Genomic DNA, 11,202 nt, shown 5'->3' on the forward strand with positions numbered 1-11,202 from the left:
TTTACAAGGAAAAGTATATTGATTTGGCCAATTTTATTTTTGATGGTCAACGAGTGGCAGACAATCTATTCCCCAATTATCTACAGTGTTATATAAATAAAGTTAAGTCGTGATTCATGAGGAACAATTTCAACGTTTCAAGATCATGTCTAAAATGTTGGCATCATGCTGGAGAATTATATTGTTTGCAATTTTGTTAAAGACATTTGTTCTCTTAGCAATTTTGATAACCAGAGCATTCGTCATATCTTTTAGGAGGCAAATCAAGCAGCGGACTGAATAGCAAAATGTTGGTCATTTAGTTAGTGATAGTATAATATAGTTTTTTTGTAACAAATCTTCTTTATTTTCCATCCTTTCTTCCAAGGCATTAGAAATTCCCCTTGTTAGAAGAGTTTTCTAATGTTTACTTTTTTTTTACCATTATAAAAATAAATAAATAATGTTGTAGAATTATACTCCGTATTAAGAAGGTAACAATTAATTAAAGACAGTCCCATATTTTCCCATTTATAACCATTCAAATTCAACTAAGTACTTGAATGGAATGTATTATTTCTTTACACTACTAAAATGGACCAATCTTCAATTAAAGACAACAGCATTTACCAGTTAACAAATCTGCAATTTCCTTGCACTTTCCATTGACAACTATTATAACTTGTGATAACGAGCTTGGTGCTTACATAATTTGAAAAAGAAATCATGAAGAATTCGTATAAAATAATTTGTAAATCTAGTACTCGTATTCATATATACCTTTCAAAATTCAAAAAGTCGTGGATAATTCGTATATGGGATGCGCTATGCTAAGAACGCAATGAAAAGTTAGCGAATAAGGTATACTCACTAAGGGTCTGTTCTCTTACGTTAAAATTCAATTCAATTCAGTTTAGCTTAGTTCAGTTCAGTTCAGCTCAGCTCAGCTCAGCTCAGTTCAGTTCAGCTCCTAATTTCCTTCTCTTATAAAATAATTCAGTTCAGTTCAGTCAATGAGAATAGGCCCTAAGTCACTAGTCACTAATAGGGTTGGCAATCCCTGACTCGACTCAATAACACGACTCGAATCCGACCCGAATCGAACCCAAATTCGACCCGATTTGACTCAAATGTCATATTTCATACTAATATTAAGGGCATGTTCCGATTGACTGAACTCAGGTGAACTCAGGTGAACTGAACTGAACTGAACTGAGTTGAACTGAACTTATTAATTAGTTATTTTTAACTACGGATTAGTGATCTTTGATTATTTATTGATTATTTATTACTATACATATGTGTATATACATATTATTATTATTAATATTATTATTATTATTATTTATTGATGATTATTATTATTATTATTATTATTATTTATTGATTATTATTATTAGTATTATTATTTCAATTATTATTGTTATTATTATTATTATTATTATTATTATTATTATTATTATTATTATTATTATTATTATTATTATTATTATTATTATTATTATTATTATTTATTGATGATTATTATTATTATTATTTATTACTTATTATTATTATTATTATTATTGTTAATATTTTTATTATTATTATTATTGTTGTTGTTGTTATTGTCGTCGTTATAATAAGAGCTTAAAAGAATGAAATTTGGCTTTATATCATTAGCAATATCATTAGACGTAAATTAAGAGTTGAACTGAACTGAACTGAATTTCAACAGAAGAGAACATGCCCTAAGTTTTACACTATTTTTAATAGTTTCTCTGCATAATCCGAAATCGACCCAAGCCTAACCTGTTGACATGAATTGTCACCCCTAGTCACTAATACTATACTGCAAGTCTAAATGGACTAAGTAAAAGAAAATTGAGGCATATTTTAGAAACAAAGAAAGTACGCTGTTTACCACTATATTGATTGAGAATAAGTTCCACACTTCAACTTGGAGCAACTTGTACATCCTTGTCTCTTCAGAAGAATACAGTATGAATGAATGAAATGCTAAGACCAAAAAATGAGTTCGAGATTCCTTTCCAACTGTATGGGAAGCCCTTTTAGATTAGGATAACGCTGCAATGGAGCATGCTGTGCGTAAGTAAGACATAAAATGATAATAATAGCTGGAGTAAAAAACATATTTTTGAGACTCAACCATCCGCTTAAGTTTTTGAATGAGTTAGTTAGTTAGTTAATAGATTATTATTAATTGAGCTAGATGGCATAAAGAAGGTTTTGGACTTTCAATTGGAATTTTTTTTAAAAGTTACACTTATTTGATATTTTGATGATAAATTTGTTGTATGAGATTTTTAAGTAAATGTATTGCAACTTATTTTTTTATAAACTGTAATGAATTTATTGAACTTATTTTCTCTGAATGGAATCAAGTAAGGTGAAACAAACCAACACTTAGGGTTTGTTCTCATTTACTGAATTGAGCTGAGTTGAGCTGAACTAAATTGAATTGTTTACGAGAGAAGAAAATTGGAAAATTTATTGAGCTGAATTGAACTGAAATTAAACTGAAAAAAACATATCCTTATTATAGAATTATCCGATGAAATTAATCTTATTTCAAGATTCACAATCTTATACAGTATACTAGTATACTATGTATAAATATACTTCGTATATATTTTCTAGACACATCCACGGATCCACCGATATACGAGTACCAAATAAAAATCATTAATTTATCCTTAAACAAATATTTCCAAAACAGTAAAAAGATATAAAGTCCAAAAAAGAGGTTGGAATAATTAATAAAGATTCGGATCTTTTTGAATGTGGGTCTAAAAAAGTTTATCTTATCCACAGTAATATTGTCCTCGTAATTTTCATGTACTTAAAAAAATAAAAAATACTGTACCCTAAAGTCTGAGAATTGGATAACAGTCTGACTAGGGAGCTCAGATCATGCCAACTGTTACTTTTTTCTTACAATTTTTAGCAAACGTACAAGTGTATTGCAAGATATTTTGGATATTGTAATTAATTAGGATCTGTTTTGATTTACTGAACTGAAATGATTGAGGCTGAACTGAACTGAATAGAGCTGAAATGAATTGTTTATAAAAGAAGGAAATTAAGAGCGGAACTTATTGAAACTAAATTAAACTGGACAAAACAGACCCTTAATACCTTTGTTTATTAATACGGAGTAATGTTGATTACACTATTGACGATTCTACACTAAACTAAATATTACGGCCATCATTAAAGAACGAAGTAAGTACGTAGTATTAAGGAAGGGAGGTAGTATTCAGTATTCACATATCTCAATTCTAATATCAAAGTCAAATAATGTTGCAACTTGCAAGAATGAACGATATTATAGTTCGACGACGTAATCCAAATCCAAGGCACTTCATAACCAGGCCAATATATACACTATTACACCCATGTTGTAACTTGTAAACCTATGATTCATTTGTATTGATGATAGCTAGCTGATTTTATCATTGGAAAAAGGGGGAAAAAAATAATTAATAAGAAACATAATTCAATTTAATTGAGTCATGTCAGTTCATATCAAACATTAATAGTTTTACTCCTAACTTGTAACATTATGAATTGCTTATCCATAAAATTTGGAAGAGCCAATAAAAATTGACTACTCATCATCAATAATAGTATTAATTCACTATCTTCCAGCATAGAAGAGGGTCCAAAATCCCTTTTGGTACCACTAAATTATCTCTTTAGTGGGACATTTGTAAGCTGTAGGCCTGTATATCCTACCTTGCCCACAAAATCATTTTATGTTTGTTCAATATTGCTATCCCTTGTTTTTCATGATTAGATGTCTCCACAAAGAGGAACTACATGTATGCAGCGATAGATCGAGTCAGGATCATATCCTGGCCCTCAACTCCGTATAAAATAAAACCCGAGTAAATTAGGATAACGAAGAATATAGTCAAGTGATATCTTAAATGACTTTAGTCATTTACATATAGTGTATCACAATCACATCGCTCCCTCTCCTTGTATCAATCTTACAATACTCAAGAAGAACCTAATAGAAAAGGACAGTCATGTGATAAAGATTCTTATCAATGTCTCATTTGGCTTATTTGTTTACTTAGCATTTAGATTTCAAAAAGAAAATTTCGCCTAAATAAATTACAAAGAAGATATTTTTGTATACATAAACGCTCTGATATTCATACAAGTAAGATGATACTGTATCTGAACAAAATACATCACACCCATAACCAAAATACAAAATCATCAGAGCAGGATAGCATATCACAACTTTTAAGCACTGATCTTCCAAGCGACTAATCGCCCACGAACTCTATGAACACGATCGAGTAATTATTACAGAGCAGAGTTTTTTTTACTAGCATAAACTACGACTTAATTATATAATAACTACTAGCCTGCCTCTAGTTTCACTTATGTATGTATATGTAGTAATTAACTAGGGCGGCTTAATCTTCTTTAAGGTATCAAGGATGCTGGGGTTTCTCCAGGTCCTCAAGAGGACGGAAAAAGGTCTTCTGCTCCAGCACAGACTCGTAGCCAGCATTTGAGGGCGAAGAGTGGAAACCACGGTCTGCAGCTGCGTTATTCTCAGCAGCAGGTCCAAAAACCCCGGTGCTAGGATTTGGAGACCAGTACTTATCTGATTGAGGCTGAATCATATCATCTGGCACCACAGCTGGGCGGACATGATCATCGACGTTCTTGTCATACACTGAAGCATGAAGAGACCTCCTGCAAATTAAATCATACGTTATGTTGAGCATAAACGTTTCTGTCACAACTTTAATCAACCAAGTGGCCAACTTAAACAATTGTAATGTCAATAAAATTGAACAAAATAGCCAATCAATTTTTTAGAGGACAAATTATGAAATTATGTTTTCCTGTTCCTAGTCTTACTGCCATGAACTCATCAACACGTAATCATTTGACGGTCAATGTGATATAATCTTCTTCCCTGATTGAACTAAACTAATATGTTTTCCTAGTCTCCTACCCATCACCAACTCATTGACACATCTGAATTTGACAATAAAAAACTTAAGCAAGCACATCAACGGAAAATCCTCTTTGTCCCGGTATATGATAGTCAAGGACACATAACAGGCCATAGCAAGTAAACAATCCAATTTTCACGAGTAAATCAAATTTGAGATCACGTACAAACCATACCACACTATTTAGTACTCGTAATTAATTAACTTGTACGAGAGGCATACTATATTACAACATACATCGTATGTAACAAGATACAGAGACCGCAACAGCAGCTGAGACGCGACCCATGTGTCTATGACATAGAGAATAACTAACTTCGAATAAAATACGATGAGCAAGAGCAACTATGCAAGATGCACTACGACGGATGATGGGCACACTGCACACACATCTAAAGAAATTGACAATCAACCGGCCAACTACTTTGGCAATTAATTATTCATTTGGCATATTTCATGCTTGAGCATTACTTTGTTTTTACAGAAAACAGACAAGACCCACATATATCTGATCTTGACATCAACGCAATTGTGCTGGTTCTAGGTAAGATAATCAACCTTTTTATCTAATGACTTTACAAGGAAAAAAAATGTACCGCGATTAATTTATTTTAACCAAATGAAGCTTCATGTCAAATACTGCAGCTCTTCGGGTATTTGCAACTAGCTATGTCAAATTGTCAAGGGTAATCCGCCAAACCCTTTACCATGATCAATACGCAAATTATTTGCAAAGATAAATTTTAAAGAAGGATGATAATATTACTTGTATTAAGCTAAAGGCTTCAAAATTAATGAACCACCTACGAAAGAAACCAACCAACTAACTTAATGACAAGCCGTATACTACCTATTCACACCAAATTTGTGAATAACATGCTACAAATTTCTCGGTATCATCCAACACACAAATTAGTTGGTCATTTGGCCCATCTAAATACGTGTTAAACACACAATTGCAATTAGTTGCAACCAAATATTGCTATCACCTTGCTTCTTTAAGGAAAGCATATAGCAACACCTTACCTATCCTCGCAACTCGTTCAAAAAGACGATAATATATTTTAACCCACACTAAATCTCCAAATTAAAGAAGAATCCAATATAGTTAGGCTTGACCACTAAAATGCTACACTAGAATCATGAAAATGACATAAAAGCTTATATTATGGCTAATTTTCGCGCACGAACCATCCACATGACTACAATTGTTCATGACATTAGCATGTACGGACTATTATGATCAAACCTCCTCTTTTTATATTACAAATTAAGACCAAAACAGCTACAAGAAAAGTCAATTCAAAACAATTTGTTTAGTTAATCTAATCTCTAAATCAGGTATATTCTCATAAATCTGCCCACCGATTTTAAGGTATCATGCATTTGTCAACATGTTTATTGTCAATAATTCAATTAAACTCCATATTATTTTAGAAAAAAAAGACTAGAATTAGAATTCCTTTCTATATTATACAACGTAATTAACTTATTCTAGAAATAGTAAATTATTAACCATTCACAAAATTACCAATATTTGATACGGAGTACTTTATTTTCCACCAGTAATTTTTGAAACAAGACAACACTTTATGCAGTGAATTTTCTAAATATGACCATGAATTGAAGCTGAAGTAATTTCCCAAAAAATCTATAAAAACATCTAAAATAAACTTACCACTGACAGTTGCTTATTCTTAGAAAACTTTCCTAGTGTCAGAAACCCGGAAACTTACATAATTATAGGCATCTCAATATTATGGTAAAGGCTACCCATACAATTGTTTTATGTGGTCCCCACATACAACCTTACTTGTTTTTATTGGCTATAATAATGGGGCCATGTTCCATTTGAATTCAATTTATATTTGACTTTTAATTTTCTCCGCTTTTTTGATGATGTGTCAAATTTCTAATGGTGTTGTATGTAGGGACAACATACAGTGATTGTATGTGTATCAGCTCTAGTTCAAGTATGTATTTTCGGTGTAGAGTGAATCACAAAAGGTCAAAAGGCAACTATGCAAACAAGATTCAATTTTACGTTTTAGGTTAATCAGCTAAGCTAATTGACACATATTACCATTAACCCCGAAGAAATGGATAGAAAACAGAAGTTAACACAAATAACCATATTTTAACCCAATAAGGCAACAATCATTTTTTTTTTTTTTTTTTTTTTTTTTTTTGCAGCAAGGAACAATCACTTACCAACATCATAACATTTTACGGAGTATAAAAATTGAAACTACCATGTAATATTATTTATTTTTTTCCAAAAAAAGAAACAAAATAGAGAGAAAATTCCACAAAATTATTGAAAAAAAAAATGATCATACATAATACATTCATCATTTCATCCTCAACCTTCAACAATGATACACCCAAAATAAAAATTAGTTAAAAAATAGTCATTTTATGCAAGGAGTTCAAAAATAGTCATAAAAAAAGTATTTAAAAACAAATAAATAAAATGAAATCCTTAAAAAAAATATGCTCATCAAAACCAATGTACAAAAAATCAAAATCCCACAAAAAAACAGAGTGATCATGGAAAATAAAACGAAAAATGATGAAAATTAAACAATGACAGTATAAAATTGATATGAAAAAAAAAATATAGAAATATACCTAGAAGCAGGAGCAGCAGCAGAAAGGGGGCGAGTTGGGTGAGAAACGATTTGAGTGAGGAATCGTTTTCCAAAGGTGGTAACTCCACGGCAACTCGAATTAGCGGCCATAAAATCAAGTTTAATTTCTGGAAAAAATAGAGAGAATTTGAACTGAAAATATATATGAGAGAAATGGAAAGATATGTTAATCTGTTATTTTAGGGTGAAACTAAACAGGGGTTTATATAGACCCAGAAAAGATGAATTGGTACGGAAAATAAAAGAAATAAAAGGATTTGATTGGAATAAGATAGAGAGATAGAGAGAGAAAGAGTGAGTGTAAAGGGTGTTTGCCTTGGTTCCCACCTACCCCCGTACGTTTTGGGTTGCACTAGTACTACGTTCAACCTTTTTTCATAAAAAAAACAAGTTAGTATACAGTTAAGATTAACGGTGGATGGATAACGGAGGTGTTATTATGTGTTGCCATTTCGGACAAACGATACTAGAGTTGGGCATGGGTCGTGTTGTATTCAAAACTTCAAATAGGCATTTTAAAAATTATTTATGTGTCATGTAGACCTTCTTTTATTACGCCACATCATCTACTCAATCTGGTCACGTTCACTTTACCTTATTTTTGCTAAAGTGAAATTATTTTTACTAGTATTATATTATTTTTATTGAACTGGACTTATTTTTACTGAACTAAACTTATTTTTACTTAATACTGTATTAATTTTTTAAGGTGAAGTGAATAGGACCTGAATGGTTATTTAACTACGGTTAATCATCTAAACCAATCATCAACTATGTATAAACATAAAAATAAATGTACATTCTTGCAAATTACAAGGTCTGATTAAAAAAAAAATAACACCATAAATATTAATCTTTAAATGCATATTATCACAGGGTTTAATAAAAATGGCAACGCAGTGTAATATTCGAACCACACACTAGTTACTTATAAAAATCAAGTGAAAAATTATGTTTTAATCAATAAATATAATTTCACTTCAGTATAAATTACAATGGTGAATGACATTATCCGTAATTCATCAACCTTAGAAGTAAAAATTTAATATTGAAAAATATATATGATTTTTTAATTTTTTTTTAATTTAGTAATTTGATTAAGTCTGTATTTATGTTCACTTAATTACATAAATAAATAAAAATAAAAAGTAAAAATGAGGAATATATTTTCCGTTAAAGAAGTGTGAGTTGGGAAGATGGGGAGTTTGACGGTGTTGGTTGCGTGTCTTAACGACGTCGGTTATAATTACAATAGGAAGGGTAGATTTGGGTGAGATGACAGTGAGCCACGTTTGATTGTCTGTTGTCTTAGCCAATATTCAATTCCTACATTTGGAATTCTTTTGGACAATACAATGGATAAGATTAGGGACTATGCTTATGAGTTTATGACTAATCAAGCCAATTTTTTGATTTCTTGAATCATCTCAGTAAAATGTGCTATGTTCATTTTAACTCATTTAAATTGATTCAAATTTACTTATTTAAGAAATAATCAGATTAAATCAAATTAAATCCTATTCTTTTATTTCCTCTATTAATAGTTACTCCCTCCGTCCCAAAAAGAACGACCCATTTGGCCAAAACTTTGTCCCAAAAAGAATGACCCATTTGCATAAAAACACCACCAATTTGCAACAATATTTGTGCAAAATTAACTTCCCCATATAAAAATTTCATTTTTCATGTTATTTTATTACTTTCTCTCTCTATTTTTTTACAAACCCCATGTAAATTTACCTTTCCAATATACTTTTACTTTTTTTTACTTAACTTCCTTAATACCCGCGTAATCAACCCAAATGGGTCGTTCTTTTTGGGACGGGGGGAGTAGATATTTATAAGAATCTACCTACATTTCATTTGATGATAAAATTATCATAACGAACCTACCTACATTTCATTTGATGATAAAACTATCATAACGAATCTACCTACCTTAGAATTTAATGTACAAAAAAGGTCAAACTATGGTCAAATATAAAAAATAGATCAAAGTAGATATTAGATGATGAGGTGAATTGAACCCATTGCCTTAAATTGGCTTAAAGGGCATGACTGCATGAGTTTTACTACTTATTAATTTATTATGGAGTACAACCTATATAGAGAAATTTTTACTTTTAGATTTTTATAATTTAACATTATTTTTTAAAGTAATAAATAAAGTGGAAAGCTAAACGTCGCCCTCGAATCTCTAACTAATGCCCGCAAAATAAACTAAAATTACAAATTTACCCTTTTTATCAAAAAAAATTACCCCCTCAATTTACCCCATCTTCATACTACTATACCCACCACCACCACCTCCTCCTCCTCTTTTAACCACCAACTCCTTACCTCCGGTTTTACGATCTACACAACCGCGGTAATGACAAGTAAGGACAAAGGAAAGTCGGTCGCCGACGGAGAAAATGTTTTTTTTTTTTTTTAATTTGCGGCAAACGCCTAGATTTTTCGTACGTCCTAGGCTCAAACGCTTAGTTCTTGTGAACAACCGTGTGGTTGTATGAAAAATATGGGCGTTTGAGGTGAAACGCCTAGTTTTTTAGAATACCCTAGGCTGAAACGCTTAGTTTTTTCGTTTCGAAAAAACTAGGCGTTTCAACCTAGGGTATTCTAAAAAACTAGGCGTTTCAGCCTAGGGTATTCTAAAAAACTAGGCGTTTCCTGGGTTTTGAATCTTTTTAAAAAATTTATCGCGACGTACCGATTTCATACGGTTTGACGAGCCTTCTACAAGCGTCTAAGGTTGTGTTTCATGTATTTCGTCGTTGTCCATAAGATCTAACGAAATTGATTTTGTAAAATTTTAAAAATTTGTTTGATTTTGAAACTCACGGTGGTTTGGGTGGTTGTTCGATGAGCGTTGGTGGCCGTTGACCACTAGAGAGAACGGTAAAAAAAATTGTGTATAGTAAAAGTGTGAAATTGAGGTAAAATTAATTATTTTTTATAATCATTATTATAAGGATAAATACGTAATTTTATTTTATTTTGCGGGCGTTAGTTAGATATTTGAGGGCGATATTTAACAACCCCTAAATAAATTTACATAATTATTTTTATCCATTTAGTTAGCGAATGTTCTATTTATCATCTTATTTTTACTTATTTTTTATCAATATAAGTTCAGAAAAAATATGTTTTAATAAAGTTTCAATAGTAAAAATATGTGCTTAATGTTTAATATGAGATCAAATAGAATCTCAAAATTGGCTGTTTTGAATAAATATAGATTCGGATCGAATTTGGAATCTCTATGATTTTAGAATTGCGATCACCGATCTTTTGAATTAATTATTTACAAGTGTTAAGTAATGCACAGATATTTGTCGATTGGGTTAATGTGTCAAACACATAAAGCACATGAAAATTCTAAATATTGCCCCATATGGCCATATTAATATTATTATTATTATTATTATTATTTGATAGAAGGCCATATTATATTCTTTAAAATGTACTTATAATATAAAATTGTAATAAATTAGAAGGGAAAAGAAATACTTTACTTAATAAAAATAATAATAATGACAAACCAAAAAAATTAAATAAGTAATCCAAAAGCAAGTTCCACGAGGAAC

At 30.9% G+C, this 11,202-nt stretch overlaps 1 protein-coding gene across 1 annotated transcript; it reads right to left on the reverse strand.

The window, feature by feature from the left end:
* Positions 1-4,016: 4,016 nt before the first annotated feature.
* On the reverse strand, positions 4,017-7,912 carry LOC145631704 (late embryogenesis abundant protein At5g17165-like). The gene is made up of 2 exons (XM_081683860.1): positions 7,596-7,912; positions 4,017-4,698 (listed from the first exon to the last, which is right to left on the reverse strand). Exons 1-2 carry the CDS (start codon positions 7,703-7,705, stop codon positions 4,431-4,433), a joined length of 378 nt encoding a protein of 125 aa, XP_081539986.1. The 5' UTR covers positions 7,706-7,912; the 3' UTR covers positions 4,017-4,430.
* Between the last annotated feature and the right edge of the window lie 3,290 nt (positions 7,913-11,202).

The sequence above is a fragment of the Chenopodium album genome, chromosome 5 (assembly GCF_948465745.1).
Source record: "Chenopodium album chromosome 5, dcCheAlbu1.1, whole genome shotgun sequence".
Taxonomy (NCBI): domain Eukaryota; kingdom Viridiplantae; phylum Streptophyta; class Magnoliopsida; order Caryophyllales; family Amaranthaceae; genus Chenopodium; species Chenopodium album.

What these genes read in the sequence shown, in the direction of transcription:
- LOC145631704 (XM_081683860.1), bottom strand. Translation starts at nt 7,705, where the DNA reads ATGGCCGCTAATTCGAGTTGCCGTGGAGTTACCACCTTTGGAAAACGA. An exon ending in GCTGCTGCTCCTGCTTCTAG is followed by an intron (nt 4,699 to 7,595) that starts GTATATTTCTAT and finishes TTTAATTTGCAG; the next exon opens with GAGGTCTCTTCATGCTTCAG.